General features: G+C 45.7%; 1 protein-coding gene and 1 long non-coding RNA gene across 6 annotated transcripts in view; one reads left to right on the top strand and one right to left on the bottom strand.

Moving 5' to 3' along the window:
- The window catches only part of ZNF827 (zinc finger protein 827), a 102,215-nt gene extending 92,999 nt beyond the window's left edge, over window positions 1–9,216 (top strand). The window contains exons 10-15 of one of the 4 annotated variants that reach the window (XR_008462863.1): window positions 38–209; window positions 1,680–1,846; window positions 4,716–4,907; window positions 5,000–5,177; window positions 6,446–6,583; window positions 7,491–7,602. Coding sequence is in view for 3 of the 4 variants with exons in the window: in XM_054172774.1 (XP_054028749.1) it covers window positions 38–209; window positions 1,680–1,846; window positions 4,716–4,907; window positions 5,000–5,177; window positions 7,937–8,741 (1,514 nt within the window). In the remaining variant the exon portion in view is untranslated. Of the gene's footprint in view, window positions 1–37; window positions 210–1,679; window positions 1,847–4,715; window positions 4,908–4,999; window positions 5,178–6,445; window positions 6,734–7,490; window positions 7,603–7,936 lie in introns of those variants that run through there. The other 3 variants (XM_054172774.1, XM_054172776.1, XM_054172775.1) reach the window with 3 other exon arrangements.
- Window positions 1,688–9,308, bottom strand: LOC128898495 (uncharacterized). Of its 2 annotated transcripts, XR_008462865.1 has the most exons (6): window positions 9,212–9,308; window positions 8,304–8,352; window positions 7,596–7,759; window positions 4,941–5,027; window positions 3,576–3,673; window positions 1,688–1,798 (listed from the first exon to the last, which is right to left on the bottom strand). It is a non-coding gene; the product is annotated as an uncharacterized LOC128898495 (long non-coding RNA). The 2 variants fall into 2 exon arrangements; XR_008462864.1 differs by lacking the exon at window positions 9,212–9,308 and having other exon boundaries at window positions 8,304–8,395.
- Window positions 9,309–16,284: the final 6,976 nt, after the last annotated feature.

The following is a 16,284-nucleotide window of genomic DNA, read 5'->3' as shown; positions in this document are numbered from 1 at the left end:
TGAAGTAGAGATTGAAGGTCTCCCCTTTCTTTTTCAGAAGAGAGGAAGTACAAATGCCACCTGTGCCCCTACGCTGCCAAGTGCCGTGCTAACCTGAACCAGCACCTGACGGTGCATTCCGTGAAGCTGGTGAGCACAGACACTGAGGACATTGTCAGCGCGATCACTGCTGAGGGCAGCGATGGAAAGAAGCACCCCTACTACTACAGGTGAGGGCACAGGCTGTGCACCAAAGGCTGCAATCGCAATGTCTTGTCTGCCTGCTAAGGACGTGTGTCAGGAACACCCTTGAAGTGTTGGAGGGTGGAACTGTGATGAAATTACTTGTCTTGCCCATGTCTGACTTGGGTTAAGCAGCAAAGTCCAGCTGGCTGCCTCTTGCTGTTTGACTTGGCCAGCCATTGGGAAAGGCTCTGGGTTTTGGTGTGGGGCTGGGGTTTTTTAACTGGCTTTGTGATGGGCTTGTAGAAGCCTCTTTAGCTTCTCTGAAGTGTTCATTTAAGTTTTGTGTTTGGAAACATCCCATCTTGTACACAGATTGACAGCAAATCAATGTCACTGTGCTTCCAGCTGACTCTGACAGCTCCATTGTTTTCAGACAAATGTATGAAATCCAATAGCAAAGCATACTGAGAATGGTTGTGTCGATGCACACATTTCCTTCCTTTGCTGGAGTATGTGCAGTGACCAAAGTGGTGACAGACAGATAAATTTGGGAGAATTGGGCTGAAAAACTAAAAGGAATTGCCCAGACAAAATGGATATTGGGACACTGGCCTTGCAGTATGCACTGCTTTGTGCTTTGCAAACTGTGATATGCACTCTAGTGGCCAAGCAGATCACCAAATCACTCTTACTTTTAGTCAAAGTGCCAGGAGCAGATTTAATTACAAAATCATAGAAGGAAGAAATAAATGAGACCTGCTGGATTAGATTACCTAGTCTGTCCCCCTGGGAAAGCAAAACAGTGCCCTAGAGAATACGCCTTTTAAAATGGTTTTGGCTTGTTTTAAATGTTAATGGTCTAATCAAAGCAAGAGGAGGACTCTGTGTAAGAAAATTAAATTAAAGAGGCCTTTCCATTGCCTCTCACTATCACTCTGTTTATGCACTGGCTGTGAAATCTGTATCCCTGCTAATTATTTGCATAGCTGATGACTGCTGTTTTCCAGTCGAGCATAAGAGATGTTTGAACCCAGTTCTGCTTGCTTACACTGAGACTGCCAGGCAGTTTTGCACAAGATCCCAGTTTGGCATGGGAACCATTCCAGGGCTTGAAAATAATTCCTGGAGTGTGCAGCAAGCTCTCCGTTTGTCAGTGTATCAGCCCTACTAAACATCTTGGCAAAGCTGCAATGCCTCTTATTGCCCAAAGGAATCAGCTAGGTGATGCGCAGCATCTGGAATCTGTAGTTTTTAATTAACTTTATGATTATTTAGCGTCATTACAGCATGTACAGGATTGTTGCACTGTGCCTGCCCTTAATCACGTTGGCATGGCCATCAGTTCAAAGGCAGTTCAGCAGACAAAAGAATTCTGCAGCCAGCGTTCGACAGTGGGGAAGAGAAGAAACCTGTGCCGTGAGGTTTGCCTTGCAAAGCCAGGGAACGGCAAGGTGCTTCCGACTGTGGTTTGTCCTTTAACGTTCCTTACCTCTCGAACCCCCTTCTGCCTGCAGCTGCCACGTGTGTGGGTTTGAGACGGAGCTGAACGCCCAGTTCGTCAGTCACATGTCCCTCCACGCGGACAAGGAGCAGTGGATGTTCTCCATTTGCTGCACGGCGTGCGACTTTGTCACTATGGAAGAGGCAGATATGAAGGCTCACGTCAACAGCAAGCACACAGGTGATGATCCCTCTCTCCCAGCTGCAGTCATCTCTCTTTGCCTTGGTCTTTAGGTGCAACCTTCACACTTCCATTAGCACTCTGCTTTCACTGAGATGCTTGCTAATTAAAGCCTGATCCCTCGAAGTTAGAGTGAATTGGACTTCAGCCAGGCAAATAACCTGGTGGTTCAGATCAATTTTCAAGCTTGGCAATATAAAGGAAGGACTATTCGGCCTTACTTCTTCCTCTTCCCCACATCTCTCAAATCCCCTGCCTTGGTAAAGTCAGCATACTTCATTTGTTTTTCTGACTGGTTTCCTATTTCATCAAAACCCTGGTTTGACTTCAGTGCTGATAAGGTGACTTTGAGTGTTAACTGTGCACACCTGCCTGTGGCTTTGCACTGCACAGTGTGGATGTTTGCCTCCACTCTATCAGTTTGAAATTCCACACTGATGTTTAGTCGGCATTGTGGTTCAGCAATACCATGAAGGTAACTTTATATTAAATACCAGAACAAGTGATGTTCTCTCCTTGGTCCTGTTTACTTAATAGCCAAAGATAAGAGCAATAGCAGTTTTCAAACACGCTCCATATGCTTAGTCCAACTACTGAAGTCTGGCATAACTTAAGGAGAAGAAAATGAGAATGTTTTTAATGTTTTTCTTGTAACACCAGGCAGCAGCATTTTGCTGTCACGAACTACTAACAGTTGTGTTGACAGTACTGTACCTGACTTGCATCCAGCACAAATTTTCCATTGGTAAATTGCTTTGCTTGTCCTACTAGGAATAAAATTAGGAAAACAGGGAGGGGTGGAGGAGGAGAAGGGAGAGAAGAATGCAATCATGCTCTCAGATACAGAAGTTAAATGTAACTACAGGGATACAAACCACTGGAAAGCTCTCAAGGGATTTTACACCAGCCTAGCTCTTCCAGCTCTCTGCATCCCTCTCTTCTTGCATCTAACTCCACTTCATACAGAGCAGTCAAGGCAAATGAGAAACACCACGTGTAACCGTGTGAAAAGCTTGCTCAAAACCGAGCTCTCCTGAGTCTCTCAGTTGTGGCTAAAAGATTGGAGCTGCTGCTTGACTTCTAAAGGAAGACAAAACCCCCTTGTTCTTCCTTCACCCTGTCAAACTGAGCCATTCAGCTGGTGAGCCAGCCAAATGCTTACACATATGGCAAATCCAGAGAGGAAAAAATAGAATGGATTTTCCAGGTCACTTGACTCCAGTCCCTTACCCTGTCATAAAAGGCCTGTTTGTAAGGATGTTGACACAGATCTTCAAACAAGTACAATTTTTTTAAACCAACTCCTTCTACAAACAGGCAGCTACAGATTTTCCTGCACTAAAGATCAAGGACCCTTTTCAAAACTTCCAGCTTGTGTCTAACTGACAGTCAGAATACAGGTACAGTGCTCTTGGGCCAGAACTGTCCTTCAGCTGGAACAGCAGGCCACCTGTCGTTCCTCCTGCCTTTCTTTGTTCCTTCCACAGTTCTTCTTTCCTTACGGAGAACAACCCTCTCCCTGTAAATGTCCATCGAGCCTTTTCTTCTGTGAAACACCACTTGCTCACTGTACCAATCCCTCACTGCATATGTTCTTGTTAGAAGCCCTGCTCTTGACATGTGCAATCACAGCTGTACATGGTGAAAGGGAATGAGTAGCAGTGGCAGTGTAAAACAGCAGCAGCTACTGGGAATAGCTCAGACAATAACATTCTGTGATTGTATTTACCTTCCTTGAAGGCTCCCCACGCTGATTGCTTGTATTCATCCCATGTTCTGCTGAAATTCTTCTTTTGTTTTCCTTGACTGTTTCCAACTGAAGCACTCCTCATTTATAGCAAAAATTCTTGTTACTGGCCCTTCAGGTCATAACCTTGTACTCTGTACTATTAAATTTCATTCCATTTCTATTACTCTGGTCCCCAAGGTCAGAAACTCCTTCTGTATGATATCCCAGTCCTCCTCCCTATTGACAGCTTGGGTCATCAGATTTCATTAGCGCATTCCTACATTTTTATCTTAGACTTTTAAAGGTGCCGCTCATCAGTTTAAAGCTGGGCATGCAGGTACTGATGTTTGCAGAGGCCTAGATCTGGGGACTTCATCACACAGAGAATATGAAGTTTTAGTCAAGTCTCTCTTTAATACAGCACTGATTAAACCAAGACAGAGGTGGGAGGTAATAATTTCTGTGTCCTTGCCTCACTGGCTCACAGCAGTTCTCCTAAGAGATCTCTCACTCTTGTTCATTCCTAGTGGGTGACAGTTTGGGATTCAAACTTCATACATTTATTGCACACACAAGGAAAATTTGATGGGTTTCACCTTTAGATCCAGTTAAATAATAGGGCTTTCATTAATTGTCTTCAAGAAGAGGGCCTAATACAAACAGATAAACCCTGACACCATGGTGTTATTTCTTACAATCATTACAGAGGATGATCCCTCAGTACAGTGAGTGAGATTATTCTTCTTTGCCCTTCCATCCACATTTACCATTGGCACTTTTGGTTTCTGCACCCCAACCCTACAGCAGCTCCATTTCCTTTCTAAGTGACAAGCTCTTAAATGGTTTTGAATTCTGAGCCAATCAAAGTGTGTTCTTGGGATTGTTTCAGTCCGACAATGAGGTAGAGTTGTATCCTTCCTTCCCACTGCCACTACAGCCTCAAATCTGGGATAAACTGAGACATGCACTGTTGTAAATGTTAACAAAAAGGAAGGAGGTGCAACTCTGATTTCTTAACAGATCAGCTAACGTCAGACTGTTTGAATTAACCTCAGATATTTTCCTGATATTTAAAACAGGATCACCAAGCTCACGTCCAATCTGTTGTACTAGTGATTGCTCTTTTTTCCTGTTTTTCAGCTGAAGAGAGGAAGACACCCAGTGAATCTAACAGTCCATCTTCATCTTCACTGTCAGCACTTAGTGACTCTGCCAACAGCAAAGATGATGCAGATATAACCCCAAACCCCAAGGGTTCAAACAACCTGCTAGTCATTTCTGTAGTGCCTGGTAGTCAGACCCCAGTGAACACTGAGGAGAAGTCAGAGAAAGGTAAGCCTCTGCTAACCAAAGATGAATTGTTACCTTTGATGCAGTCCATCTGGCCACAGCATAAAGAATGCCTTTTCCTGTTTGGTTTCCAGGCTTTGAATGTGTGTTCTGTAACTTTGTCTGCAAAACAAAAAACATGTTTGAGCGCCACCTGCAAATCCACCTGATCACACGGATGTTCGAGTGTGACGTGTGCCACAAGTTCATGAAGACACCTGAACAATTACTGGAGCACAAGAAATGCCACACTGTCCCCACTGGTGGGCTCAAGTAAGGAAAGCAAGTACACAAACTTTTACTGTGTTAAGCACCTCCAATACTGTGAGGGAAGCCCAGCAGAAAGGCTTAGTTAAATTCCCATAATCCAGACATGAGACTTCCTTTTACGTAGATGACCCAAGTGCAAGTTTCTTAGTGTAGGCTTGCATCATCACAGCAGGTGGGTAACCCAGCAGCAGATGTGGCATCCACTGGTCAAAGAGCTGTCACAAACTGTGGTTCTGTCCCTTTTCAAGTCAAATAGCAGGCAGTACGTGATGGGCCCTACAGAGAATGAGGTGTCGGCAGATCAGGAAAGGCTTTTCTCAAGGTATCAGAGCAAAGGAGAGCACAGAGCATAGGTTCTGTTCTGGACCTGGCTCAGAGAAACTAAACCCTCTACAGTCTGTGCAACTAGGTGTGATGTTCTAACCTGTGATGTTGTAACCCTCGTAGCCTAAGGGCACCACCAGTCCTCTCCACGAACGAGTAACTCGGATGCTTGCTTTCTCGGTTTGCATGCCCCACAGCGCTCACTGCTGTACGAAAGAACATGCAATCAGTAAGACACTCTCTTAACAAACAAGCCCTTTAGCTTTGGCTAAGGTGGTGTCCTTTAAGTCTGCTGTGTTCTACAGAAGAGCATGCCTTTATGCCAAAGCTGGACCCCTGAGGGAAGGAGGGACTGCTGGGGCCATATGCTTGCTCTGTGTGGGCGGGCAAAGTGACTTTATGCAAGATGCAGGTCTCTGGTCTCTTTGTTCCCAGCTGCTACAGGAAAAGAGGCTGGAACCATACGAGGCCTAGCTGGGGTTCAGCACAGGACTCCCTGCTGCTGTTGCTCTTGCTAAGCAGACGATGTTTTTGGTGCACTCTGTCACATGAAGGATACCATGAATAGCTCCATCAGTTTGCACTGCAGGTTTTGTGCCAGGCAGTGTCTGGTCCTCCAGCTCAGTAGTGTCATGAACTGGGATCTGTGGTCACTTGAGATGTGATGACTGAATCTGGGAAGAAGACCAGATTGAGAAACAAGTTATGTGTCAGAATGGCAGGATGTCTGTCTTGGATGTACAGATCAGTTGTCCAAAGCAGTTTGGGTTTAAGCTGCATAGAATCTGCCCTATTTGCTAAGGAAAATCCATGACATATGGCTCAGGCCTTCCTGACAGAATGGGCTTCTCAGTCTACTTAAATTACTTCTGCCCAACTCAAGTAATTATTAGGTACCTTCAAAGCTGCACCTAAGAAAAAGCTCTGATCTTTTTTTTTTTTTAAAGGCATCCAGAAGAGCCTGAAGAGATCTAAGTAAATTGTATTTTTCTGTCTCCTGTTTGCTGTGGGGGAAGAGAAAAAAACATGATTCCTCCAGATCAAAATCTGAGATTCTGATCCAGAGAGCACCCAGCCCAGGAGAGGTATGTGTGCATAGCCAGCTGAGTCCTCTGCTGCAATAGAGCTCATCAGGTTAGCAGCCTCAGTGCCAGGCTCCCTCTCTGGATCAGAGTACTTGATGTGCATCAGGAAAAGTGCCTGTATGCTTAAGTATCCCTTTGTCCTCCTGCGTTACTCACCGTGCTCAGAAGTCTCTCAATTAGCAGGTAGATGAACATTAAACCTGTATGTGCCACCAGCTGCAGCAAGGGAAGTCACGCATGGAGAGAGAGGATCTCTGCTTGGAAAAGATCTGAAATGCTACAACACAGGTGGCAGAACTGCTAACCAGTGCACACAGATCAGTAGCAGGTGGAGACATCTGTCAGACAGTAGCCAGATGCCTCAGTTGGGCCTTCTTCCCTAGACTGTTCTTTTAGCTCCACAGTAAACTCTGGAAGGGAACCTCCTGTCTTCCATGCAGCAGAGACCCCTGGCAGGTAGCTGCCCTCACCAACTTCCTCTCAGCTACATAAAGCAGAAGTGAGTGTGTTTTGGATTTTGCGATGCCCAGGCTTGTTCAGCTCAGGCTTTCTTCCAAGCTTCCCTCCTGCAGCCTTCTTGGCCCTTGCTGGTCTGGGATCCAGGGGTGAGGCCCAGGCTGGACACTTGCTGCAGCGAGCAAGTGGACCCTACATCCTGTTCCCACACAGGAACAATTCCTGCCATGGCAGAAGTGGCTGTAGGCAAGCATAGCCAAATCCCTGTCCCCTTGGAGCATGACAAGCTCCCAGAAGGGGGGATCCCTACAGACCATCCGAACAGGCTGGCTTTCAGGTGCTCTAGCAGGATACCCAGCAAGCTTATTGTTCCAGGTCACATAAAAGGAATTTCCTAAGCTGTTTGCTGTACATGTGGTATTACAAGTTTATTCCATCTTTACTTAAACAGCTGCTTTCATACTCATCTGTAAACATTCACTTTAACCACTTCTTAATGGAAAAAATGGCCAAAGTGACTTCGTGCAAACAGTAGGAATGTCGTTACACAAAGTACCTGTGAATCAGTCACCCACTCTGCAGTTCTCGGCCTGCTTTGCAGAAGCTTCCCCATCAAGGTAAGCCAGAAGATTGAAAGGATGCTCCTTCAGAGTGAGTCCATGTTTGCATAGGAACGTGTGAGCTCTACTGCCAGTCGTGGGCAAAGCTCCCCGTAGAGCCCTGTCAAGGTAAACCAGGTATTCAAAAGAGGCTTCAACAGGGAGAACCAAGTACCCTTTTCTGCTCTTTAGTAGGTCATAGAGGGGTTGAGTGACAGGGTGAAGCCAAGCATGCAGGTCTCCAAGCTGAGTGACTCCTCTTTTTTTCTGTCCCTGCCTTTGCTTGCTGTGTTGCCAGGTGCCCATTCTGCATCTACTCCACTAACCGCCCCGCAGCAATGGAGTGCCACCTGAGGACTCACTACAAGATGGAGTACAAGTGTCGGATCTGCCAGACAGTGAAAGCAAACCAGCTGGAGCTGGAGATGCACATCCGAGAGCACCGCCTTGGCAACCATTACAAGTGTGACCAGTGTGGCTACCTGTCCAAGACGGCCAACAAGCTGACCGAGCACGTGCGCGTCCACACCGGCGAGCGCCCTTTTCACTGTGACCAGTGCGGCTACAGCTGCAAACGCAAAGACAATCTCAACTTGCACAAGAAGCTGAAGCATGCTCCCCGCCAGACTTTCAGCTGCGACGAGTGCCTGTTCAAGACCACCCACCCTTTCGTCTTCAGCCGCCACATGAAGAAGCACCAGAACGGGGACTGCTCTGAAGAGAAGAAAGGCCAGTGTTCAGCCTCCAAGGAAGCCAGTCCACTCCTACCAGTCAGCAGCTCCAGAAACCTCCTCTCGCCCCTCTCAGTTATGTCTGCCTCCCAGGCTCTGCAGACAGTGGCTATGTCAGCCGCACAGGGCAGCGGGGCAGAGCCAAACTTGGCAGTGAAAGCCTTGGCCATCAATGGCACTTCCCTGTGCTTTGATAAATACTGGAACTCAGAGTTTGCTCACCTTATTCCTTTAACAATGTTTTTCCCCAAAAACCACTACGATCTCACATTCCATCCTCCCAGACCTCAGACTGTACCGGGAGGTGCCTCTTCACCTAAACACTCCTTCCTTGCCTACCTTGGACTAACAGAAAGGGCAGAAACTGTCTGAAGGCAGTTGCATTCTGTACCAAAAATCCCCCAGCCACCCCAGCAGGTACACGTTGCTGCAGAACCCAGCCTGAAGAGGTAACGAACCCTTGTACTATAGCGGTAGTAAGGTCTAGACAACGGCTCTCTGTGTATACTTATTGCATTGACATGAAAGCTGCTTTATTAAATCTTCAAGAGGTGACCTACTGCATACTTCTACCTTCAGAAGCATGTTCCCAGTACTCTTATCTAAGAAACTATTTTGTCTTGTTAAGCTGAAAAAGAGTGTCCTTAATGGCAATCAGCACTTGTAAGATGACATTGATGCATTTTAGTTGGGGGCTTCGCGTGCGTGCGGGTGCGTGAGCGAGTCTGCCTGCCGCGTGCCATGACATTGCTTTTGCACATTCCCTCTCCTGGCTTCAGGAACTGGGATTCTTTTCCCTCCTCACACTCCTGCTCCCTCCCTGCACCCCAGTGCCCCCTGACCTGCAGAGCTGTGGAAGGGGTGACGCTTGGTGCAGACTGGGTGCTGAATTCTTTCAGTGCTGTTTGCGGCTTCCTTTAGTTGTTTGATGCCTTGTACTCCCTTGTCAAGGTTGGAGGATTTGGGGTAGAACCAAGGAGGAAAAAAGTTGCTTCCAGCACTGCAGGATGAGAGCCTGACAATGAACAGCACACACAGGTACACACAAGTGCAGTGTGTGCACTCTGCACAGCCACACAGCAGGCCCAGCTCCTCACTGTTACACAGGTGTCACAAACACCTGCCTCTGGCCTCAGCAAACATCTTTTGTTTTAAAAGGGCATATAAATATTTTATATATATATATATATATATTTACTGTATTATGCAGTGGTTACCTTTTAGTTTGCAGGAACAACTTGTATAACTAGAATTCTATGGTGGAAAGAAACAAAAATCCAACAAGGGGATTTAAAAAAAAGGGTATGGATAAATTCTGGGTATAAATACTCAGACTAAAAAAACCAAGGCAGTTTTGCACAGTGCTTTAGTCTTGCACTAGTTTGTTTCTCACTTGCAAAAAAAAAAGAAAAGTAAAAACTAATCTGTGGGCTGAAGGTAAGATGGCTGTTTGTCTGAAAAGGTACCAGGAACAACAACTGAAGGTGAAGCTGTAAGAAGATGCTGTTTGAACAACACAGTTCTCTTTTATACCCTATTTTAATTGTACTTGCAAATTGTAGGCTCCTATCGGTCCCCTCTCTGTTCTCAGTATACTGTATTCTCCTCTCTCCAGGGCAGACAGAGTGTACCCTGCTAGGAAGCTACCTTTATACTTATTTGACACTCCTACTTGTGGTCATTAAAAATGACATGTTCTGTGTAGCAGTGCATTGCCTTTGTTAATCTCCAAATGCCAAGAGTATCTTGATTTAAGAGAAGCTAACCGACTGTTAATTGGTTTGTTTTCTGGACAGCTTACTTAATTTCCAGGAGGAAAGATCACAACTGAAAATACTCTGCATTAAAAGGGGAAGTATAAAATATGAAGCATTTCAGGATCATTACAGGAATGCTTTCCAACTGGATTGTTGTTTTCCGTGGTGGCTCCTGGATTTGGATCTTGCTGTCTTTCACCAGGCATTAGAAATGTCTGACCTAGCTTTTGTCAGAGTCCACTCTCTGCCCCTTGCCCAAGCTGCTGTAAGAGGTGCCCTGTGTCACATCAGATGTGTTAGGCACACACTCACCTGCTGTCCTGAAGGAACTCATTCTGCAGATTGTTGTGGGATGGGGAGGACGTGACAGGCCAGTGACAGTTGGAGTCAACTCCTTGTTCGTGACACCACTGAAGCAATGCCCCAGTTCAGGAAGGCATTTCTAGTCCACAAGGGCTCTTAGCCATATGCACAACTAGAAACATAACTCAGTCTTCATTAGTGGTTAAAAGAAGCTTGTGTAGAAACACTTTTTTTGATGCAAGACTTACATCATTTAACCTACTGCAAGATGCTACATTTGTTTTGCACTGAGGTGGCCAAACATTCTCCATTGTCATGACCAAACTCTTCCTGCTCGTGGAGGACATCGTAATCTGTGCACTCCTTTAACAAACTGGAAGCTATTTACAAGGGGAAGCTATCCAAAATTGTAGCAGGTTATCAGCTGGGGTTACTGACTAAAGGACAGAGAATTCCACCATTTCATTTACATTCCAGCTGACAGTTTTAGTTCTAAGGAGCATGTGGTGGTTCTGTCTGTCTGTGCAGTCAGGAAAAGCCATCTGTTCCCAAGCACCTACCCACCTACCAACCTTTGCAGACAACCTAGGTAACTCAGGGCCCTGCTTGCCATGCTTCACTCCATCAGAACTCCTGGTAACACACTCCCCTGGACAAAGTAGAAAATGCTGTGTTAGTAAATACTCAAAAGCATAAAAAATTTATCATCTCAGCAGCATGAAATATGCATCCAGAAGCTACACCAGTTCTTTAAAACACACTTGATGCATGTCTCTGGCCCCACCACAGAGAAACAAACACTTCCAAGTCGTATTTGTCAAACCAGCAGGTACAGCACAGCTGTCTGGGAAGAAGCGGTAGGAATGTTAGTAGGACACTTGATCTAAACCAAATAGGGCTGGCACTTCCAAGAAGGAGCTGTTGGCATGCAAACACCACATGTTGGACAAGAAGCCACTGTACCAGTGTCTGGCAGAGTGATGGTTAATGATGCACCTGGAAATTTGTGTAGCACTTTGGAAAGGTCAAATGAATCCTTTCTGGCAGGTTACAGAAGCATTCTCTGTAGGGAAAGGTGTGTTAGGAGGGGTTTATTTTTTTTTAAGGAAAAAACACCACAGTATTTGTCAGAGCTTGTGTGCAGTTCAATTGGTTTGCAGTTCAAGGCTAAAGGCTAGAGGTTTGCAGTTCAAGGCTAAAGGCTAGAGGTTCCCCTACCAACTAATGACCAACAGTTCTGATAATTCCCCCCCACCATGGAGGTGATTTCATACTGGTTCTCACTATGCATTGCTTAACAAAGCTAGCGTGGTTCTCCATTCAGTTCTCAGCACTTTTTTCTTCCTTCTCTCTCTCTTGTTTTTATTTTTACTTGTTGTATTTTTGTTCAGATATCATCTGTCAAGGTTTGTGTACATTAATAAAAATTTGTATTGTATAAAGCTTTTTGCATTATAAGGCTGTACAGGGTCATTTTGACAGTAACTGGTATATTCCTTTGCATCTTATGTTGCATTGCCAATTTCTAGTGTATCCAGTTTGGAAGTACAATATACTCTAATTAAAAAGGTTGGCTATATTCTTGTTTCTTTTTGCTCTTCCTTCCTCTCTTTTAGCCCCTTAAATAGATTTAGGCTTGATTTGGAGGGAAGGGGAAAGGATTCTCCTACAAGACAAGAAAGTATGAAGAAAAAAGGTAAGATGTTATCAGTGGTTGAGATTGCAAGCTCTGGTTATTATACTGGTGAAGAAACAGAGCAGATACTCCTAGGAGTGTTTTCTGTAGGCTCTGTGCTTGTACCAACCTGCTAGGTCAGTTCTGCCAGGGGCATCACACCTCTCCTGAGGAGGCTGCTCAGTGGGGAGGATGATGGAGGTCTCCAGCCCCACCTTCCTTAACCCTGCAGTTCAACAATCAGATCCTTAGCAGTGGTTTGGTGAACCTGGCCTTGCCTGGGGGTAGCCCCAGTGAAAGGAAAATTCCATCCTTAAAGAGGAGTCACACAATGAAGAAAGGAGTACTGTGCATTAAAGACTGTAGTGGAAATCTTACTTTTTCTATTGTAAAGATACCATGTTTGCATCGTGCCAGCACTGTTTAAAAAGCTATTTTTTTTCCCCCACCAAAGACAAATGAAATAATTAAAATGCACAGAGGAGGCCAAAGAAGGAAAGTCTAAGAGCAGACAGATTTCCAAGAACCAAGGGTATTACTGGATTGTACAAGGAAAGATACTTAGTATTTAAACACTAACCAAGGGAAACAAAACCTAGGCATTCATTAGCTAAAAACTATCCTCAGAGAAATTAATCATGGAATTGTAGAATGCTTTGGGTTAGAAGGGAACTTTAAAGGCCAAAATTAATTTTAACAATAAATACATGTGGATTGCCCTTTGCCCTCAGGGCAGTGTTAAGATCTAATCAACAGCAAAGTTCTAATGGTAATTTCTGCTGCAGTGTGGGTACTTAGTTTCAGGGCCTCCATCAGTACCTTGTTAGAGTAGTGGTGCTGTTACCAGCTCCTGTTGAATCCACTGCTCCTCCTCCTGCTGGTGACGTGTTAGGTGAAGGGAAGTCATCTCCAGCTTTGACACAGGGTTGGTAACTCATGTGCAAGAAGAGGTGGTCTTTCTCTCCTGTAACAGAAAATGTACGATGAGACTGGGGTGTTTTGTGCTAGACAAACATTTGTTCTAGCAGCTACAAGACAGTCCTGCAGATTCTCTCAGCTGGAGAGGTATTTTAGCTGTGATGGTTTTAAACCAGACCTCTACTTGTGTAATGTGCTCCAGGTCTGTTGTAAATTCTTATAACCTTTAATTGAGACAATGCCTTAAGATGTAGGTTCAGATGTTTGGTTAAAGCAAGCAGAAGTGAGTCAGAGCACCCTGGATGACAGAGGACACAGCTGTCTCTGGCAGCAGTTTTACTCTGCACTGCTTGGCAGTGTCTGCAGGAGGGGGCTGAGCAGAGGCCTGACTCACCCTGCCCGCACAAGCGGCCAGCTTGTGGTTAAGCGGAGCTTGCAGTAGTAGCTCCAGCCCTTGAGTCTTACTGGAAACTTACATTTCAAAGCTCAGGCCCAATCTCAACCAAAATGTGGCCCAGCCTCTGGCAAACAGCCTCTCTGGCATTACCAAAACCACACAGCCACAAGAACCCTCTGTGCACCCAAAGAGTGCCCCATGCTCGTATGTGCTAAAGAGCCACTGCCCTTTGTAGCAGGGGGCTAAAACATGCATGTAGACCTGCACAATTTCAGCTGATTCTCTCAGCTCTCCCTGATCTGTCTTTTCTGACAAACACCAATACACAGATCTGGTGGCAGAGAACAGCTTGGTTTGTATATTGAGTCTCTTAGGACAGCAGGAACTGCCCTGTTCTCATTCTGCATCTATATGTATTTTGTAACAGTAGAAAACCAGCAATTAATTTAAAAGCAGCCATCTTTTCAAGCAGAAATATTCCTTCTAATGGTATAGCTGCCATAGTCATCATGAGCCCAGTAGAACCCCACATTTTCCTGTAACCCTTGCCTGCAGAGTGGGATTCTTTTGGAGGCGATGGCGTCATTTCTGCAGAGCCATGTTTTAAATACATGTTGTGTTTAAAATATACTGCCTGGGCTCCTAACAAACAGACATCTGCATTATATCACCCACCATCATATCTGCTGCTAATTGGCCTCCTTGTTGACAAGTCTCAGCATCAAGGTTAAGTGCTGGCTGTAAAAGCAATCTAGCCTCTTGCCCGAGGGGGGTCAGAGCTCAGGCAGATCCTGCAGGAGCCTGCATGACCTGGTCTCTGCTCTATATTTTCTGAAAGCTAATAAAACACCAAGCACAATCACTCCTACCCAGAGGTCTGTCAGCCACAACAGTGTCTGTGGAGCTGCAGTAAGTGGTGCGTCATCTTCTGATAGCAGAGGCACTCTGGTAGCCTGCAAGGGAAGAGGCATCGTCTTTTGAGTCAGAGCTTTAGAAATTACCAGTGAAGCATCTAAGACAATTCCAGAAGTGACAGCTGACCCTGGATGTGAGGCAGCCAAAGCCTGAGTGCCCCCCGAAAAGGGAGAGGGATGGGTCTAGTGCCCTGAGTTCAGCATCCCCTGCCAGGGGAGTGTCTACAAGGGAACTCATCTTGACCAAACAAATCCACAAGATGCTTTTAAAAATCTAGGCCTAAAGCTGCTGGTGGGAGGCTGGAGGGAGCAGCCTGCTGCCCATTTCCCCATGAGCACCACCAGCTGGAAACAGCACTGCTGGCACTGGGCCAGCCAGGACAGCTCAGATGTCACCCATGTCTTGGCAGCTCTAGGCTGAGTTAACAGGTAACATCTGAAGCAAAGGCCAGAATTGTACTTGGCTTGCAGTCTTGCTGCGTAGCCCTTGGGAACACAATGCTGTCTAGAGTGGGAATCCATCCAATTGCCAGATACCAGGCAATACATCACAAGTGCAGCTGTTGTGCTGCCACATGTGCACAACAGCTGGCTTTGACTAACATTTGCATGGATGACTCTTAGCCACCATTTTAGAAAAGAAACAAGAAAGAAATTTAGAGCAGCAGCTGAGCAGTAGTGGGGGTGGAGGACACCAGCTGGATATGTTTAATTAATAAACCCCAACAAATTGGCCCACTCCACCCCTGAACTCCCCACCCCTAAACTCCCCCCAACAATTGTACAGCAGAAGTGCACAGAGTCAAACTCTGGCAGTTTACAGCCTTGTGAAGACTCTGTGGCCTATTTCCCTACTTTAAGAATGAGGGGAAGGAGAGTGTTCCATGCTACAAGATGTTTTTGCCCCAACTGTGTTTAAAATGCAACATATGGAATGCAATATATGACACAGGTCTGAAAAAAAACAACACAAACCCAACAGTTTGTCTAAGTTAGGCTATAGGTAGTGAAAAGAGATGGAGTTTCTGTAGTATCTCCTCTGTGGCTTGCCTGTAACTCTCCTCTACTTTTCAAACCTCTACTTTCTATCACATACCTTTATTTCCCAGCACTTCTCAAAAGAGCCTTGCCCTGGAACTGCAGACTTTGGTTGTTGCTCTTCTGGAAAGGTGGCTGTTTAAATAAAGAACAGAGAAGCACACTGAGCCCCCAGACCTTCAAGGCAATGTTCACAGCACTCCTGATGTGACCAAAACTCCAAACAGGCCTCCCTTTCCAATTGGACAAAAAAAAACCCAAACCAAAACAAATACTTTCTTGATTCTTTCACTGTTATTTAAGACTGTAAGCTTCATTCATACATTAGACTGAAGAATTTGCATTTTACCCAGTTGAAGAGGAAGGCAGTTGGGAGTGTCAAAGCTGTAACTAACATGCTCACGCATAGCTGAGTAGGCCTTTAGAGCCGGTTTGTGCATAACTGCATGGATGAATATGAGCATGCTTCCCCCAGCTTGCTCTCACTGACTCTTTAAGCATCTTGCCACAAATAACAGCATGAGTCTGCTCCAGTCCTTGCTCTTTTCCCTGCCTGAACAGCCGTAACAGCAGCACTACCCATACAATGTCCTCCACTGACCAGCTCACCAAAGAGCCAGACCTAAGGGCTGGATCTGAGCATGGCAGCGACAGGGCCAGCCTTGGGCACCTCCACACCATCACACATCTCACCCTGTGCACTGAGCTTGGTACTGACAGCATGCGTTGCATGAGGAGAAAGCAAAAAGTCATTAGGCTTGCTTGTGGGACTAAGGTCTCTCAAACTCTGTGGGTAGATTAAGGCCATGAAGGTTCGTGCCAGTCCCAGAAATCAAAGATGACCAGCTCTGTGTGTTTGTATTAACACTTTGCTGACGTCTAGGCCTTCCAGCACACAGGCTACAGCTGCGCT

This window comes from Dryobates pubescens, chromosome 24, assembly GCF_014839835.1.
Source record: "Dryobates pubescens isolate bDryPub1 chromosome 24, bDryPub1.pri, whole genome shotgun sequence".
Lineage (NCBI taxonomy): Eukaryota > Metazoa > Chordata > Aves > Piciformes > Picidae > Dryobates > Dryobates pubescens.
The sequence above is the reverse complement of the archived record's forward strand: the minus strand, read 5'-3'. Positions and strand labels throughout refer to the sequence as shown.